The sequence below is a fragment of the Glycine soja genome, chromosome 14 (genome assembly GCF_004193775.1).
Source record: "Glycine soja cultivar W05 chromosome 14, ASM419377v2, whole genome shotgun sequence".
Classification (NCBI taxonomy): Eukaryota; Viridiplantae; Streptophyta; class Magnoliopsida; order Fabales; family Fabaceae; genus Glycine; species Glycine soja.
In genome coordinates this window covers 47,767,305-47,787,379 of record NC_041015.1, presented here as the reverse complement: position 1 = coordinate 47,787,379, position 20,075 = coordinate 47,767,305, and the positions used below count along the sequence as shown (strand labels likewise).

Sequence of the window (20,075 nt, the reverse complement as noted above, 5' to 3'; positions counted from 1 at the left end):
AGACCCTTTCCTCCCTCTCCTTCTCTTCCCAACTTGCACCCAACTCTTTTCCCTCACGCCTTAGGTATTTTGTTTTGCTATGTTATAAAACGAAATCATGATTTTGTTTATATTTTCTTCGGAAAAATAAAAAATGGAATCATGACTCTATTGTGTATTTTGACAAAACAGAATGATTATGTTACATATTTTTTTGGGTTTGGCAAACCATAATGGAATCATGATTCCACAATTTTGTAGTGACTATGGAAAATAATACAATGGAATCACAATTCCGTTGTGTGATTCATCATAATGTACAACAGAATCATGATTTTATCGTATTTTTTTATTTTATTTTAATTACTTTAGACAAATGTAATGTTTTTTATATTATTTTATTGTCTTGGTTAAATATAATTGTTTAATATGTTCACTTATTTTTTTTCATTTTTTTTCAAATGGCTAGCACAAAACAGTCATCATATGTTGCTAAACGTGATCCCTCCCATAAAGGCCTATCGCGACAAAGGAAAGATGGTGCAGAGAGACATCACAAAGCGATTGTGTTGATATGTCAGCACTAGAAGCTGTAGCAAAAGTCGGAGCCACAACCATAGTCAGGGCCACATCCTGGTAGGATAATTGGCCCTCCATTTGGAGGAGGTCCAATTGATTTGTCCCTTCTTCAGTCATATAGGGACTATTGTGTTGGGCATGTCTAAATCTATCAGGAGTGGCCAGAGCTGAAGCTTGTAAGCCACGATAGTCAGGTGCTATCAGTATCACCCCTACTCATTTGCAAGTCCAGGCTTACATGAACTAGTCGAGGTTAGTAGACCTTGCTACGACATGGTATCATGCCACGAATAGGGGCTTGGTGAATGTGCTTTTAGAGAGGCAACACCAGGAGGTGTCTTCCTTCCACCTGTCCGTTAAAGAAATGACCATCACACTAGATGATGTGTCTTGTTTGTTTCTCTTTCTTGTCATAAGCAAGCCCATTGATCATGTCCCGTTATTCTTCAACATAAAGGCAGTGAAGATCCTGTTAATGAGTCATCTGGGTATTCTGATAGTAACAAAGGCTTCCACAGCGGCAAACGCAGGTGTCAGGGTGAGGTTGACGTGGTTAGAAGACCTTTACCGCCGCTATGTTGAGTCAGGCTTTTATGTTTGGGCTGCAACGACTTATCTCTTGCACTTGATCAACAATATGATATTTGGTGACAAGTACACCACTCACGTCCATGTCTCCTACCTCCAATACCTCGACACATGGATGTTTGCCACAAGTACACATGGGGAATAGTTGTACTAATGTACCTGTACGACCATCTCTCCAATGCAAGCCAATATAACAGCAAGCAGTGTGGAACCTATATGACATTACTCATGGTAAGTAAATTATTTTAGTATTTTAATTATTTTATTATTATTTTAATTAATATTCTTTATTGATACTTTTTATAGTCATGGGTATTTGTGCATTTGTCCACTGTTGGCTACTTAGAGATGGAGGATTATATTGTGGAAGACTCGATAGCCACCAAATGGTAGTCGTTGAAAGGTTTCGGGTGTGTCCTTCTAGCCAAGGTGAGACTGGATGACATACAGATAGATGTTGATGTGGTGTCCATATAAGGACCACAAGGCTGTAAGGCCTTTCGCATAAGTCATTTTTCTCTAGCTTCATCATATGCGAGACTAACGTGAGGCCTTATCGTCCGAAGAGGGTGCTAAGGTAGTTTGGCCATGTCCAAACAATTCCATGCCAACCACCTCCTTGTCTTTCGTATTAGCTTTGTGATTGGGCGTGGGCGGAATGCCAACGACATATGATTCCTCTTGGCGATGTTGTACCACCTGGGGATCCTTGGGTTTACACTTATGACTATTTTGCCTTGGTTTTACAAGGCTTTCCATCCCTATTTGTCTTGGTTTTACAAGGCTTGCCCTTATTAATCAATATTATGTTTGTTTTAACTTATGTTTGTTTTCCTATTTTTAAGTGTTTATTGTAATGTTATGCTTGCAACTATAAAAAAAGGAAGATGAAAATTAAATTATATTTTACCCTTAAATGAAATGAAACTTATGATCTAACAAATTAGTCCAATGAAAACGTATTGAAATTTTGGTTCAAAAAAATTATTGACATTTTGTTTCAATGAAAAATTACTGATATTTTAATTCAATGGTTATTTTAGTTCAATGATTACTTACTGACATTTTAGTCCAATAAAAATGTACTAATATTTTGTTTCAAAAAAAAATTACTGATATTATGATCTAATAAAAAATTACTCACATTTTGGTCTAATGATAACTTAAAGATATTTTGATCCAATGATAATTTATTGATATTGTTGACAATCATTTTGTAATATTTTTATCTCTTTGTGCCACATATGCTCTTTCATTAATAGTAACTGACAAAAATTAACAAGATAAATAGATTTATCGTACTTTTTTCACTTTCAAAACTCTACCTATTTAAGAATCAAAATAACTATTTACCTTAAATATAAGTCATGTCATCAAACTTAAAAGTTAATTTATTTGACATATCATTTATTACCTTTTATTATTTAGGGAATAGAGTTGTCAAATGGTGTTCAAGGTTTTTTATAATCATCCTACTAAAATTTAGTTATCTACGTTGGAGGATCCGCTGTTTCTTTCTTGTGAGATTTTTGTTTGGACTTTTAGTTGCTTGTAACACACCAAAAAAAAAAAAAAATCATGTAACTATATGACTTTAAAATTGAAACACTTTATATATATTTCCACTTTTTTATATGGAACCTTGTGTTACGAACACAATGACAAAAGTCTGATAAATGGCCAGGGCAATCATCCTTTATGCAGCAACATAGATTTTGCCCATCAGTAGTACGTGCATTTACCGTCATAATCTTTAAAGCCAAACAATACACATAAAGTGTAACAAGCTTTAGCATCTGGAAAATTTCCATTCTTCACGCAAACTATATTCGGGGATCCTGAAATCAATGAAATTTCATTAGAAATTATATGCAAATCATAGTTTTATTTTAATATATAAACTCAAATATGAGAATTTAATAGTCTATATTGATCATTCCATGTGTACTAACAATTATGTAGTAAAATTAGAAGAAAAAATATATTTGTTTAATGTAAATACATGGATAGGATTAAATTATTCTCTCATTCTTTCATAAAATACTTAAAATATTTAATCTATTAATATTGTATCTACATTTCTTTAATATAAAAGGTGTTTGGATAAAATTAAAATATTACTTTTAAAATAATGAATTTTTTTTAATGAAAATGAGCTTTTCAAAATAAATGTTTTTAAGTTTCTTTTTCTCTCTGTACCATCACTCTTTCATTGGTATTGCTTTGGCTATTTTCCCTCTCTCTATATTCTTTTTCAAATCATTTTTATTACATAAACTATTCAGTATCCTCCATAAGAGTTAATTCTCTGGTAGGGTCATTATGAATTGTTAATTTTTTTAAAAAAAAAATATTTAACACAAATGCATATTCAAAACCCAAGCAATTAAGATCATAATTGGTTAATTTGAAACAATATCGGCCTAGGTAACTCATGTGCTCGACAGCTCAAATTATTTCTTTTAAGTTAAAAGAAAAACAATACACATAATTTCCAAGATAAAGCTAAGTCTCATGATTCTTTTAGTAGTCATTTTTTGTGAAGATGAGCTTGTGATCTTTCTCTTTCTTATGTGAATATGAGATTGTATTTTCTCACATTCTAGATATGTAGATTTTTAAATATATAAAGAGATAGATAAATTTTAGATTTGTAATAATTATTTTATTTAATAAAAGAATTTGAATGTATATAGACTTATAAAAAAAGTCATACATCTAATAAATATATTATATTTTGAATGTAATAAATACATTATACTTTTTTTACTCAATAAATACATTATACTTAATTTAATAATATTGTTAAATTTAATTATATATTACAATTAGTAAATACAGTGATTAATGCTATAGAAGGAAATTTCATATTTTTTATTTTTATATTTATATGAATATAAACTGCATTAATAACATTAAATATTAAATCTTTCCCATTGTTATTGTTCATAAAATATATTTTCAAAAAAAATTAAATAAGAAAAACTCGTCAATATATAAAGACATATCATATGAGAATGACCATCTTATGTGAGAATAATAATGACTAATTTTAACTGATAGATTAAAATAAAAAATCAAAATTAAAATATTTTAAATTTAAATTAAAACCTCATCTAATAATAAAATTTCTATAAAATTTATCAAACAGAAAATTAAATATCTTAAAGTTTTAATTTATGATATCCTAGAATATTTTAAAATTATCATCACTATGATCATCACCATCCTTATAACCGTTTCCATCATGACTATCATGGTTGTCACCGCATCTATCACTAAACCGTCACCACCACCAACATCACTATTATTGTCATTATTGCCACAATCATCACCACCATGATTGCTATCATAATCACCATTGTCACTACTAACATGACTCTTGGTCTTTTATTTTAATATAATAGTTGAGGTTAATTATTTTCATTCTCACATAAAATGATCATTTTCATGTGACACATCCTCTCTCTCTATATATATAATTAGACTTAAATACTTTTATAGTCCTTACAATTTAGTGTTCTTTTATTTTCTTTCTTGCAATTGTTTTTAACTTAATCATTGCACAATTATGTTTGTTTTGTTTTATATTCTTAGAGTGATTTAGATAATGTTTTGAGTAGTGAAAAAAATTCTATTTAAATTGCTTAAAAGACAAAAAAGAAAGAAATATAATTTATAAGGACTAAAATCAATTTTTTAAGAACAAAAAGCAAAAAAAAATGTTAAATTACAAGAATTATAAAAGTATTTAAGCTTAATTATTATTGTACAGGAAACATATTTAAAATAACTAAATCAAAAAATAATAATGACTTAAACACATATGTTAATATAATACTAAATACTTTTAAAAATAGAATAAGTTCATTATATTTAATAAAATAATATTTATAAATTTAAATATATACTAAATTTAATAAATAAAATACTCAATTCTAAAGAAGAAAAATATTTTTATTTATACATTATATAAATATAAGTAATAGATTACTAGTAGCAATTATTACATTCAAAATTGCATTATATATCTAATATTTTTAATTATTGTTGTTCATGAACTAAGCTTAAACATAAAATATTAATGTAATATTTAATGATTCTAATATAGGATTTACATTTATCGAAGTATTCAAATAAAAAAAGATTTTTTCTTCTATAGCATTAATTATTGTATTTATTAAATAAAATATATGATTAAAATTAAAATATCATGGGTAAAAAAATAACAATATAGTGCATTTATCAAAATTTTAAAATTATTGTTTTTATTTTGTTTTTATTATGTGTATTTTGTGTTTATTCTTAATTATTTTTTTAATAAACTATTATGATAAATTTTAAATATTTATTTATTCAATACATTTTTTAATTATTATTCTTTTATTATATCTTTATATTTAACTTTATTTTTATTCTTTATTATAATAAAAGTAAACAAGTCTCAAAAAAAAAATTTCGCAATTGAGCCATAAAAAATTAGAGAATTTTTTCTATTTTTAATTCAGAAAATTTTATAAATAAATTAATTAAGATAATTAGAATAAGTATATCTTCTAATTTTAAATAATTAAATTAATTATTATCAACACATGTGTATGTTTTAATTAAAGTAATTAAGATTATTTTACAATAAAAAAATTAATTATATGTAAGAATCTTGTCTTAAATGATAAATATATTTATAATTAATAAATATTTCATGCATTTAAAAATATATATTTATATATATATAAAAGTGTGTGCGTGTGTTTATCTACTATGTATTTTCACAAAAGAAAAATCTACTATGTATTTAATGCAATGACATTTTTATGGTATTTAATTATGTTAATATCTCATGGGCGAGCTCTAGGGTGGAGTGTATATATATAAGTGGAGGTTTTTTTTTTATATAGAAAATATAATCATTTTGTTTTTTTATTATACTATTATTGTATTTTTTTACTCATACAATTGGTATAAAGTTCTTATCAATTTTACCGACAATCGATCTTTATCAAAGAACTTGATTAACTACTTCTAATAGGATTTTTTCTTCTAATTATATTTTTTTATTTATAAAGTTTGAACCAGATAACTTGTTTAAAGATGTCAAACTCAATTTTCCTTGAACTAATAACTTGTTGGTATTTTTGTTATTTTTTTAACTATTTTAAATTTGATTTATACAGTTAATATTTGGGTTAATTAAATTTTTAGTCCTTAAACATTTTTTAAAATTTGAGATTTAGTCCTTACATAAAAATTTGACTGATCATAGTCTCTTAATTTTTTTATTACTTTTTAGTCCCTAAATAATAGTTTGGTTAGTCAATGTCTCTAAACTTTTAAAAAAAAAATCAATTTTTAATCCTTGAAATCCATTAAATTATTAAAAATAATAGAGTTCAAACTTTTATTTGCAAATTGAAACTATTTTTTTTTCTAGTTTAGGGACCTTATCAATCAAACTTTTTGTTTAGGAACTAAAAAGTTTAACAAAAAAAAAAGTTGAAGAATCATAACCACTCCAACTTTTGTTCAAAGAATAAAAATTAAATTTTAAAAAACTTAGTTAACCGTTGATATTTTACTATGTTGACTTATTTTTATTTGACTAATATTTTTGCCTCATACTTTAATTATAAAGTTATTCAACTTATGAAGTTATTAAATTATTAAAAAAATCAAACGTATGACATGAAAAATAACTAAATTATGTTACTTAAAAAAACTAATTTCCGTAATGTATCAAAGAATAACTGCATTGTAGAAACTAGTTTCAATAACGTAATAAAAATAACTATATTACAAAAACTAGTTTACGTAATCTAATTATTTTTCAATACATTACATAAACTAATCACTGGAGAGTTGAAAAAATAAATTCTAGAAACTAATTTACGCAAGAACACAACTTTCCAAGTACATTTAAAAAAAATTATTAAAAAATATAAAAAAGAACAGGTAGAGTGAGAAAAAAATTAAAGTAAAATCTTCTTAATGCCTTGTTTGGTACAAGAGATGGAAATGATTTTGAGTAAATGAAAATAAGTTGGTGTTGTATTTGGATTAATAGATTTTGAGTAAAAAAATAACTTTGAAATTAATATGACACACTATATCATTTTCACTCATCTCTTGTCTATTTCTCTTCCATCAAATACTTTTAATTTAACTTTATTTTTTATTTACTTTTTTTCTCTCTCTACTAAACAGGACATAAGTTTCAAGGAATTTTTTTTACTATAGACCAACATGGCTTTCCCACACAGCCCACCAAGATTCGTTTCAGCCTTCCATGCTCCCTCACACCTTTGTCTGCATCCCCTCTATATATGCAACCTAGTACTCTTCTTTTTCTTCTAATTAATTGTATATCAAATAGAATTAATTTACGGTATTTTAATTTAAAAATAATTAACGTAAGAGATAATATGAATTTAATCTTATAAAAAAACAAATATTATTTTTTATTTTAGTCTTGTAAATAGTAACCAAGTGAGTATATTTTCAATCTCCACCGGCAACAAAACACAATTTTTTTCATAAAAATCCTCACCAACACCGAATGTCCCTCTCCAAACTTCCATGGTTTAATTTTCTTTCCATTCCGAAAGATTGGGATGCTTTTTAGTTTTAATTTTAAAAAATAAATAAATCAGTATTTAAAATATGATTAGTTTCAAATAAACTTATTTTGAAAGTTTCATATGATATTAAAACTAATTTAAGAGTGTTTTAGTTGGTGGTAATATCAACAACAGCATTAGAAATACCAGTGATGATTGGGTGGCAGTGACATTGTTGGTAGTGATAATACCGATGGTGCTGGCAGCAATGACATGGTGGTAGTAGTAGAATTGGTGGTGGCAATCAGCGGTGGCGATGGTGGTGGTGACAATGATAAAGGTGGTATTAGTGGTGGTAGTGACAACAATGACAATGATGGTAGCAATGTCGATGGTGGTGGTAGTAACGGTAATGGGGTGGTGGTGGTGGTGGTAGCGGTGTGGTGGTGGTGGTGATAGCAATGTCAATAGTGATGATGATGTCGATGACGGTGATGGTGGCAGTGATAATGGTGGTAGTGGTTATGGTGGCAATGACCAAGGTGGTGGTGATAATAATGATGATGCTAGTGGCAATTGCATTGATGGTGGTGGTGGTAGCAATATCGATGGTAGTGGTGGTGGTGGTAGCAATATTGATGATGGTGATGGTGGTGTTGGCAATCAGTTATGACAATGACAAATGTGGTATTGGTAGTGGTAGTAGTGGTGATGGTGATGGTAGTGACAGTGGTGTTGGTGATGGTAACAACAAAAAGTGTTATTGTCAAATGTGTAAAATGTGTGTTCTTTTTTGTCGACCGTGATGAAAGTGACCTAGTCATCAGAGGTTGCAGTTCAATCAAAGTTTAGACTCTGTTAGGGTTGGAGGATTTCAAATCTAACAAAGAATGAAATGTATACAAAGAAAACATATGCAAAATGGTCCACCGTTGGCCAATGACAATGCAAAGGGCGAGAAGAAGGACACTTAGCAATTATAGGTTCAACTTCTCTCTCACAAAAGGTAAAAATGAAGAAGATAGATGAATGCTCACTTTGTGTGGTAACTTTTAGAGGTCAAAACAAAAAGATAAAACTAACAATTTGATCCACATATATATACCTGACCCAACCATGGAGATCACTTCTGTCATGTTGTCCTTCACATGCCACAGCAAAAAATGTTACGAAAACAAAGATAACTTGATAGTCGGACTAATTGTCAACATATTTATGCATTTATAGACTAAATTGATCATTTATATAATATAAGGGTGAAATTGTCCGCGTTTAAAAGATGCAAGGACTAAAGTAGGCATTTAACCTCCATTAAAAAACTAAGCATGGGTCTCAAAAGTAAAAGAAAAACAAGAATTTTGGTTGATATTAAATTGCATTCAAAAAATTAAATTATATGCATGTAAATTATGAATAAAGATTAATTTCCCCTAAAAAAGAATAGACTAAAATGTTACGAAGTTAATAAATTTGCTTACTAAGTTAATATAGAATGACAAATTTAACATAAAGCTAAAAAAAAACAAAAAATTATTGTATGCATATAACTTTTTTAAGAATAAAATTAATCGACATCACCTTTGAAAACTGTATATTTAATCTTATTTTAATTCTCACATTACTATTAAGCAAAAATAATTTATATTAAATTCTTATATTTGTATATAAATATTCTTTCTAATTTTTTTATATATTTTTGAAAATGTTTACTATTAAAATACATTTAATGTAATTATTTAATTTCGAAATCTAAAGTAAAAATATAAAATAAAATTTAATTTAAATTTTTTCCAGTAAATACAAGTTATAAAGTTTTACTCATATAGTGTTTTTTCATTTGCTGAAAAATAAGAAAGTGGTATCGATAAAATTTAGTATGACCAAATTATTAAATGATAAAATTATTTATTCACTCTTTTACTTATTATTATTATTATTTTAAAAACGTATAAAAGACATTAAATATGGATATATTTACTACAAGTTTAGGGTTTGCTATAATAAATCATTTTTATAAATATTTGTCATTATTTGAAGTTTTAAATTTAATTTTTTAAAATAATAAAAAATATTACCCCATATAATTTGTCCCCATGGTTCATTACTACACTTGTGATCTTTATTAATATTTCTTTGTCTAATACTTAATAAAAATATTACTAATTTTTTAACAACATTTAAAAATATCATAAAATATAAATAAATATTACTAATATATTTTTATAATATTTTAGCAAAGTATAACCCATGTGACAAAAGTTCGTCAAGTTATTATCCTACCATGTTGGATTGAGATCGCACACATGGCTTCAAGCTAGCTTCTCACCATGTATATACATTCCTTGATAAAAGTATATTATATCATACATCATTATATATATCAGAAGATCCAAAGAGATTAAATTTTCCTCTGCGAATTCCTAGTCAATACAAGTGACTTTACCAAGAATTTGCATTGGACTGAGAGAATGAATTATTAAAATATTTTCCAGTTTGGAGGTTTTCACTTCAGAATAAATTTAGGTTCGGTTAAAAAAAAGAAAAGAATATATATAGGTTCAATGAAAGAATGATTCTTATTTGATAAACAAAAAAGAGTATAATGTTTAGGGATTTCCTAGAGCTTTGATGTGAGGTTAATCCTTATAACGATAAAAAGGATCGCTTTGCCATCAACCCCAAGTTTGGAAGTTTTGATTTATTAAACGTTTGGAGAACAAAATTGCCAATTATCGTTGACAAGTTTATGACATTCAGAGCATCATGAGATTATTATTATAGACTGAAAATGCTAAATGTACATATAGTTGGTTTGACTTATTTGAAAAAATGTATCTGAAATTGAAAATTAAAATAAAATTGAAATGATGTAATTAAAATTGGAAAGTTTATAATTTTTTAGGGTAAAAATGTCTATTAGAAAAATGAATGTCAAATAAAATTATTTTCTTTATAATAATTATAGATAATTCTTAGCATAAAAAATGTGCAAATTAAGAAATATGGATTGTTAGAAGCAAATAAGGTAAAAATAGGCATCTCTAGCAAAACTTGGGACTCTTATTATTCGAAAGCTACTCAAAAGAATCAAACAAAAATATAAGATATGTGCACATTCTATATTAATTTTGTTTTTCAATTATTGCACATGATTAGATCAATAGACGCGTCAATGATTAGCATAAATGAGTGCTCACGCATGATTTGAATTAAACAATGAACGATATTAATCAATTTAGAGATCAAACTGCTAAGAATAATATGGAATTTGATTTGCATACGCTAAGAAAAAGAAAGATGACGCATAGTAAACAATTGCGTACAGGTAAATCCACGCTGTATTGTATTCTGTTGCTTTGCTTGAGGTTCATTTAACCTGATCCCAATCGCAAAGCCACGGAAGTTTCAATTTTAAGATAGTAATCTAGTTTGATGTAAATCTTAAGCTTTTTTTGGTATCTCATTCTAAGATATTGAAATTTAGAATCCTAACTAAAGACCATGAATAAATGGTTTTCCAAATGTAATTATATAATCTTTCAATCTGGTTAGACGTAATATTAGAAGAGTTCAATGATTATATATTGATAGTGTAAAATAATTTTACATTTTCATTGTCTCACATAAATTATTATACAATGGAATTGTAATTTCATTGTTTTACATGAATTGTGAATTTGAATCATAATAGGATCGTTATGAACAAAAAAATTATAACATAACAAAATTATGATTTAATTATATTATATAAAAACACGAAAAAAATTAAAATTATAATTCTGTTGTGTATTTGTATGATAGAATTATGATTCTGTTGTGTTAACAAAAATAAAAAAAAATACTTCAATAATATGAGTGAAGAGAGGAAAGAAAGAAAAAGAGGAAATGAACCAATAAAGAAAGAAAGGAAAAGAGGAAATGAATGAATGAAGAAAGAAAGGAAAAGTGAAAATGAATGAAAAAAGGGAAGAAGAAAAGAAGAGTGGTATTTTTGATTTTGCTGTTGACCGATGGAGATCAAGAACAATTTTGTAACAGCCAAAAATATTACCTTGATAAAATAAAAAAAAAGTAAATCTAATATAACTTAATTAAGTTTAATCAAATAGGATTAAAAAATACATAAAATTCAACCCGCATCACTTACATTCCTATTAAAATCTGTGTAACGCCACGTCTTCACGTTGCGGTTAATCTTGTTCACTTTTCTTAACAAAGTCAGCTTGTTATTTTCTGTTCTGTACGACACGGAAGTGGCGAAAAGAAAAGCCGCCGCCAAAACTAATTTAACATTTTAAAAAGAAAAAAGGAAGATTGTAAAAAACCACCCTTTAAAGTTTCCTTTGGTAACGGTTCCGATCTGCATTCTCCTCAATGTGAGATAACCATCAAACTCTCTTTCCAGAACTTGTTCCATGTTGGTATTTTTTTTTTAATCATTTTGTTTTTGTGAAAAAAAAGCCTTTTCCCTTGATGCGTTTACTGTGTTTTATATGATAATGATAATAATTAGGTGCCCTTCAAGAATGTCTTGTGAAATTCTATTTTAGTGTGTGTGTTTTTCCTTCTTATTTACGTTTTCAAATTTTTTCATTAGCGAGTTAGTTGTGAAATTTTGTTGAAAGAATGTATTTTGATGTTATGTTATCGCATCATTTGAACTTCTCTTAATTGTGGTTTTCTATCATTGTTTGTTGTGATTTGTGATCACACATTTGATCCCATGAACTCACAAAGAGGAATCAACACATCAAATTTAGTTTGTGAAACTAACCTTGTTTTGTTTGGAGCCTAATTTGAAACTGCCAGTCTGCAATTTCAATTTTTGTTTTTGTTTTTCTGTGTTTAAGTGTTAGTTGCAATCTGTGGTGCAGTTGTATTTGTATGTAATTCTCTGTGTTCTACACTTTAATGCAAAAATCTGGAAATAACTGTTCTATTGTCCTGAATTACAGAACTGACAACCTGATCTTCATGAATTTGAGAAGTATTGCCACACCCACTGTTTCCTGTAAAGCGGGAAGCAACAACAATTTCCTTTTCTGGATTTTGGTTTGCTTCTTGCTACCAAGTTTTCTGGGAGCTCCTGAAGTATATGCTCATTTCCAATTGATAAAGCTCATTTGGGGTGTGATCTTTTGGCAAGGCACACCCATTTGTGGTGTCATTTTCTGAAGTTTCCTTGTTTTTATCAAAGAACCATGGTTTCCGCCCAGTTCTCTATCTTGAATGAAAATGGTTCACAGAAGCATTTCCTGAATCAGTTGCTTCTACCAAATGGGCCGCCTGATCGTTTGCCTTCTTCCAATTGTGTGGATTTTGAATTTTCTGATGTGTTTGGACCATCTCCTGTTGAAGCCTCAAATTCAATATCAGTAAGCTCTGAGAAACATGGGAATTCAGTAGCTACACGAGGTTCAAGTGAAAATATTTACAAGGATCCTGATTGCATTCACATCCGCTCTCAATCTTTATTGGCTCCCACAACCTGTATTGGTCAGTCCTTGCAACTTAGCAAGCTCACCTTTCATGAGACAGATGATGCATTGGATCTTGTGGAGGAGGTCTTTATAGAAACACATGAAGAACTTAAGGAATATTCTGTTAATAATTACTGTCTGAATAATCAGACTATTGGTGTTCAGGATTTTGAAGTGTTGAAGGTTGTTGGCCAAGGTGCTTTTGGTAAGGTGTATCAGGTGAGGAGGACTGGTACTTCTGAAATATATGCTATGAAGGTCATGCGAAAGGATAAGATCATGCAGAGAAACCATGCTGAATATGTCAAATCTGAAAGGGATATATTGACAAAGCTGGACAACCCATTTGTTGTGCGGATCAGATATGCATTCCAAGTAATGATTTTGCCTGAATGAAGCTTAATTGTCATATCATATGTTTCATATTATCTGTCGGTGTTAGGTTAGGGAAAATGGACAGTACTACCATATTTGCATAATGACAACTAATGTTGGACTTGCAGACCAAATACAGGTTGTACCTTGTGCTTGATTTTGTCAATGGTGGCCACCTTTTCTTTCATCTCTATCACCAAGGCCTATTTAGGTATTATAAGCTGCATTCTGTGACCATATTATGAAATGCTTAATAGCTAGCTGTCTTATGCATGCAACTTTTGTCAGGGAAGATTTGGCTCGCTTCTATGCTGCAGAGATTATTTGTGCTGTTTCTTATCTTCATGCAAATGATATAATGCACAGGGATCTTAAGCCTGAAAATATTCTTCTTGATGCAGATGGTCATGTAAGATAACATAAACCTACATCTGTGTATCTGTGACTTTGTCTCTCTGCATTAGACATGCCACATGCCTATGTATTTATTTGAAGGGATTTGTGACTTGTATCTAACTATCGTCTTGTTGTATCATGGTATATTCCTGTGCTTGATACCAGGCAGTGTTAACAGATTTTGGCCTGGCTAAGAAGTTCAATGAGAATGAAAGGTCAAATTCTATGTGTGGAACTGTAGAGTACATGGCCCCTGAAATTGTTATGGGAAAAGGCCATGATAAGGCAGCTGATTGGTGGAGTGTGGGGATTTTACTATATGAAATGCTTACAGGAAAGGTTAGAATCTTTGTATTTTTTTTGTCTTCTTTTAGAGTTTTAGTATGAAATAGTGGTTGCACTACTATTATTTTTTCCAATTTGACATATCTCTCTCTCAAGCATTTACAATTGAAGATGGAGCTCGGATTACTTTGAACTTGATAGATCAACTTGATTATCTTAAAGGCAATTGATCACTTTCTACTTTCATCAAAATAATTGAAAGTTATTCCTTACTCGTTACGCTCGGATTATAGCATTTTACTCAAGTTTTTACTGAAATTGTGTTGTTCTAGTGACTTGGCAAAATAAGTTTGTATGCCTGTTCTGCGTGGAATTTATTTTGTTTCTGAAGAAAGAAATATAAGTTAACAATACTATATAAACCCAAGAATGATGGCTGATGAGGTCAACCTCCAACTGAATTCTGCTAAGTTTATGGTGAATGATATGTAGTTGCTAGTTATTGGCCTGTAGTTCTCAATAAATGATATCTTCCATTTCCTTAAATTGTGGTGCTGTGTTTTATAACTTGATTGTTTAACCACCAGTCTCTTACAAACTCCATCCTGAATACTGTTATATTTAAACATGACTGTATTTGAAAATCCTGTTTCTAAGCAATTGCTAATGATTATTATATTGCTCAAGAGATTGAGAAAGTTATCTTGGAGACTCATAAGTCACTTGGATGTATTTAGTTATGTATAGTTGATACCTTAGTTTGTTGGTCTTTAAATGAATTATTATAAGTTTTATAATTTCCCTAGAATTTAATTTATTGTTTACTCCTATTGCAGCCTCCTTTCTCTGGTGGAAATAGACACAAGATCCAGCAGAAGATAATTAAAGACAAAATCAAGCTCCCAGCTTTTTTGTCAAATGAGGCACATTCACTGTTAAAAGGGGTACAAATTTTCACCTACATGTAAAACCTTAGTTTTTTCCCCCTTTAATAAGGTTCTGAAAAATCCTCACTCTGAGGGATAAGGCTTTTGTTGCTGCTGTATGCATGGTTCTCTAAAATCCATTACTTGTATGGTAGTGAAATATTTAAATTTTCTTTTATAGAACCAATCATTTTATACATTAGCTTCACAATTGCCATGTATTGGACAACGGGAGTACAATGAAGTTTTCCTCTTCAGTTGTTGCAGAAAGATGTCAGTAAACGCCTTGGCAGTGGATCGAGAGGCAGTGAGGAGATTAAAAGCCACAAGTGGTTTAAATTAGTCAATTGGAAGAAACTGGAATGCCGTGAAACTAGGCCAAGCTTTGTCCCAGATGTTGCTGGGAAGCACTGTGTTGCTAACTTCGAGGAGCGGTGGACTAGTATGCCCTTGCTGAATTCTCCAGCTGCCAGTCCCAAAAAGGATGACAATACATTCAACAAGTTCTCATATTCTGGTACTCCGGTTGCGTCATGATAGAAAGGCATGATTTCTACAGTAAAGGTCCAATTTGAGCAGCCAATTCATGTAATTTATGATGGCTTAGAAAATTATATCCCTGTGATATTGCTCGTTGTATAAACCTATGCTCTCTAGTAATCATACAAGCAATACTAATGTTCTGTGTGAAGAAATATTTCAAGGTTTCAACTTTCTTTTATCCAACCTGTCCACCCTTGGGTGGGTATTCTTTTGTTAGTTGTTACGAGATGACCATGATATCAGTGACACGCTTTTGTATCAAATTCAATGCTTGTGAACTTTCTAAGTGCAGCCTTTCTCTTGTTGTATGAATCTGCTATAAGCAGTTGGACCTTGTTAGATGTTCGTTAGTTGGGGATAAGTTAAAAGTCAAGATACTTCATTTCAAATATTTCTTCTAGGGGGAGGGGAATGCGTTTTAAAAAAAAACAAAATTAGATGAGGTTAATATATCATCAAATAGTTACTTGGTGTCATTGGTGGCATTTTGTACATTATCTTCATTGTGGATAACTGGATTCTGATCTGTATCATCTGGAACTAGAGTAAAAGGAATTAAGGATATGATACAAGCTATTCTTAGTTCTTCTGTTTGAGATAAATTAAATGGTAAAGAATTTAATACGCATAAAACAGAAGAAGCACTAGTAGTAGAGGTTACAGCAAAAAGTTATTTCTTTTGGTGCTAACATACACACACTTAAGGAAGAAGCTCCTATTCTAGCAATTACACATACACAGACTTTATTCTTTACTCTTAGAGAAGAGTGTAAAGGGGAAACTAAAACACAAGCAGAACACAGAAACATGTAAGTGTAACTTACTGAAACAACATCATTCTTTTTGCTCCTTCCTCTTATTTCTCTTATTGATGCTTCTTGTTGGGGTATTAAGATATTATACCTAGGAACTAAACCATCAAGGTTTCTGGAAGTTTCTCAACATTAGAGTTTTTTGTTCCCTTTTGTTTATCAGTTGTTGTCTCATTTGCATTGTCTTGAGTAATATTGCCTGGGAGTTCTTTATCTTCTCCTGAGATTTCTTCAAGTGATCGACCTCGTGTTTCTGGCACTAAGAAAGTGCAGAAGAATCCAAGAAAATTGACAACTGAAAGTGTCATAAGTGCCTTCTTCATCCCTTTGATTTTGTCTTCTGCATTATCTGTATAGCTTTGAACCACAAAAGCACCAATGATAGCTCCTGCTTTCCCAGCTGCTGCTGATATCCCATGGCATGTTGAACGGAACCTGGCAGGGAACAGCTCTGCTGGCACTATAAATGTTGTGCTATTGGGTCCAAAGTTTGCAAAGAAAAGGGTGAGTCCAAAAAGAATGATAAACATAGGGAGGTTTCCATCACAATATTCTAATCTGTCATCTGAGCTGCAGTCAACTCCCCTATATTCTCCATATTTGCGTCCCAAAATCCACATGCAAACAGACATTACAAAAAATCCAACAAGTTGGATTTTGTACCTTCCAATCTTGTCAATGAAGTACACTGTGCACCAGTATCCAGGGACAGTGGCAAACAGAGCCACGGTAAACATTGCTTTGGAGAGTAGAAAAACCTCCTCTATAGCATTCATTCGGGAGTCCTTGGGTACAAGTCCACTTGCAGGGTAAAAGTCTTTTTGTGTTAGCTGAAGACTGTAGAAGGCAATGTCCAACAAAAACCAGGTGCTGGTTGTTCCTAGCAGGTGAAGTCCATGCTTTTCAAGAAACTTTGAAGAGAAGAATCCATAAGAGGGGCCAGGTGTGGCAGCAACCCTGGCATTTGATTCTTCTAAAGGTATATCATTATCAAGAACTTTGGCCATATCTTCAACAGCTTTCTTGTGATCTCCTTCCACTAAGGCAGTGTACCTTGCAGTTTCTGGCATTTTCATTCGCCAGTAATAAGTTAAGGCTGCAGGAAATGCACCAAACATAAGCACTATTCTCCAAACAAAGTCTGCTTCTGGCTGAGTGGATTGCACAGCATCTTCTGCAAAAATTCTGGCAGGATAGGCAAATAGGAAGAGTTTGGAGACCAACATGGCCACACCTCCAGCAACCAATATTCCCACACCTTGCATAGCAAAAACAGCAGCAACAAAAGCTCCCCTGGTCTTTTGATTGGCATATTCAGACATAATAACAGCTGAGAGAGGGTAATCTCCTCCAATGCCAAATCCTAGCCAGAACCTGAAGAAGCAAAGACTAGCAACCACACTCTTGGCTGTGGAGCCAAAAGAAAGCCCTGATGCCAAGGCACAACCCACCATGGTCACAAGTGTTATGCCATAAACCCTTTTTCGGCCGAGTTTGTCACCCAGCCAGCCAAAGAAGAGTTGCCCCGCGAGGGTGCCGCACAATGCAACTCCTGTTATTGCATTGTTTACATTCTTTGGAAGCTTTCCTGGACTATGACTATTGGGATCATAGTAGTACAAGCGACCTATGAGCTTGATAACTGCAGTGATGCAGAAGAGATCATATGCATCGGTGAAGAACCCCATCCCGGCTATCACAATTGCCTTGAAGTGGTAGCTTTGTGTCTTGGCATTGTCAAGTGTTGAGAGGACACCTTGGTTCGTGGCCATGGCGCTGAACCAAGGTTGCTATCTGACGGTAAAGTGTGAGCAAAACAAAAGGGTTGGAACATGATTGTTTTATAGACTCCTTGGATTTTGACAATTGAGACATTGCTTTCTAAAACCTGAAAAAGATATCATAGGGAACATCGAGCTTCTCAAATATCGACTGTTCAAGGGAAATTCATTGATATTTGAGAACACAATGTTTAGCGTTAAAGCTTGTAAGTTGCACTTTCCACCCTAAGCTGGCTTCCAACATATATATAAAAAAAAGTGTAGTTTTGTTTTATCTTTTGTCTTTTCATATTACTGCCTGCTTTTACCCTTGACAAGGAATTCTAATTCCTTGGTAACTTGGTTTCCCTGTGGATATTCTACGATATGCATGAAGATTCATTGATGAAACCCATGCACGTAATCTCCAAAATCCAAATATGTTTTTCTTGGTTGAGTTAACACGTGACTGTTTATATATGGGGCCAAATCCACGTACCCTTCAAGGCAAAACCTTTTAATTTTTTAATTTTTCATTGTTACATATGTTGGCACAATATGTCAAGTTTTGAATCCAAGGCTAGAAGATGTAAGGAGATTGATGTAACTTAAATTAGGAAGTATTCTTGTCCAAATTCAATATCTTCTTTCTTTCTGTTGTCTCTAAATACTTTGTATTATGCCCAACATAAAGTTAGTAAGAGGGGGAAAATTTGAGATGAAAGATTAAAATTAGAAATGCTAACAATATACTCTTTTGGTATTCTCATTCTAACATTCACATGATTGACTGAAATTGATGATAGTAAGTATTAGAAAGAGATTTATTAAAATGGATGATTTTCGATAAAATTTAACCTATAATAGTGTTAGAAAAGTGTCGCTAACATTTCTCCTAAAATTATATTTAATCTCATACAAATCATTAGTAAGAAACAATAATTGTTTTATCAATTTTTTTTTAAAATTTAATCAGTTTGGAGTTCCGAGCACATTGGTCTCGAGGATATCAATATCCACACTTGAAGTTTTGAAGATTTGAGTAGGTTCAATTGCGATACAAACTATACATAATGAAAACATCATATATACGGGTACTTATCCTGTCTTGACTATGACGAGAAAAAAAATCAAATTAATTGTTTCAAGGCCGCAGTTGAGTTTTATATGATAGGAATAGGAGCGGGTTAAATTATAATAAAGTTAAATCATAAAATTAAGCTTACATGTTAAGAATTCTTAATATCCTTAACATTTATTATATGTGTAATTTGATCTAAATTGTTTCATTCTCGTATATAATTTATTTGTTTAAAGAAAGAAATATGGTCCATTTGTCTTACCTACCTTGCTGTCATATCTACTACAAATTCATTTATTTATTTTTTTATTTGTGAAAATTGAAAATAATATCAAAATGTTAACAATAATTCACGCATCCTATTCAACCAATTGAGCTAAATCCCATTGACACTCCTTAGTTAGATCCTACATGTATAGAATTTGACTAAGACAAATCATGATATCATCGAAGTTGACTTTATGCCAACCTTCCTTTATTACTATCCATTCATTGTATGTCACAACAAACATAACTTAATGAGTAATAAATTAAAGTTACAACTAATTAAGTTACCCATGTGTGATAGAAGATATAAGAGTTTTTTAATATTAAATTTAATTATTTAATTAAATTATGTGTTCTAATTTTTTTTTAAATACTATGGAATAAAAGCAACTAAAAATAAATTGTGCATATAAGGTATAAGATAACTATTGGCAACATTAAATTATGAAA

General features: G+C 30.6%; 2 protein-coding genes across 4 annotated transcripts; one reads left to right on the top strand and one right to left on the bottom strand.

Annotated features, from left to right (window-relative positions):
• The first annotated feature begins 11,934 nt into the window (after positions 1-11,934).
• On the top strand, positions 11,935-15,973 carry LOC114383393 (serine/threonine-protein kinase AtPK2/AtPK19-like). Of its 3 annotated transcripts, none has more exons than XM_028343063.1 (7): positions 11,935-12,076; positions 12,656-13,555; positions 13,684-13,766; positions 13,844-13,964; positions 14,117-14,290; positions 15,073-15,180; positions 15,421-15,973. In XM_028343063.1, exons 2-7 carry the CDS (start codon positions 12,902-12,904, stop codon positions 15,697-15,699), a joined length of 1,419 nt encoding a protein of 472 aa, XP_028198864.1. In that variant the 5' UTR covers positions 11,935-12,076; positions 12,656-12,901; the 3' UTR covers positions 15,700-15,973. The 3 variants fall into 3 exon arrangements, with proteins under 3 accessions (XP_028198864.1, XP_028198863.1, XP_028198865.1); XM_028343062.1 differs by having other exon boundaries at positions 11,935-12,117; XM_028343064.1 differs by having other exon boundaries at positions 11,935-12,121.
• A 389-nt stretch (positions 15,974-16,362) lies between these two features.
• LOC114383392 (probable inorganic phosphate transporter 1-3) lies at positions 16,363-18,289 on the bottom strand. Its single transcript, XM_028343060.1, has one exon. The coding sequence runs from the start codon at positions 18,287-18,289 to the stop codon at positions 16,616-16,618; it is 1,674 nt and encodes a 557-aa protein (XP_028198861.1). The 3' UTR covers positions 16,363-16,615.
• Between the last annotated feature and the right edge of the window lie 1,786 nt (positions 18,290-20,075).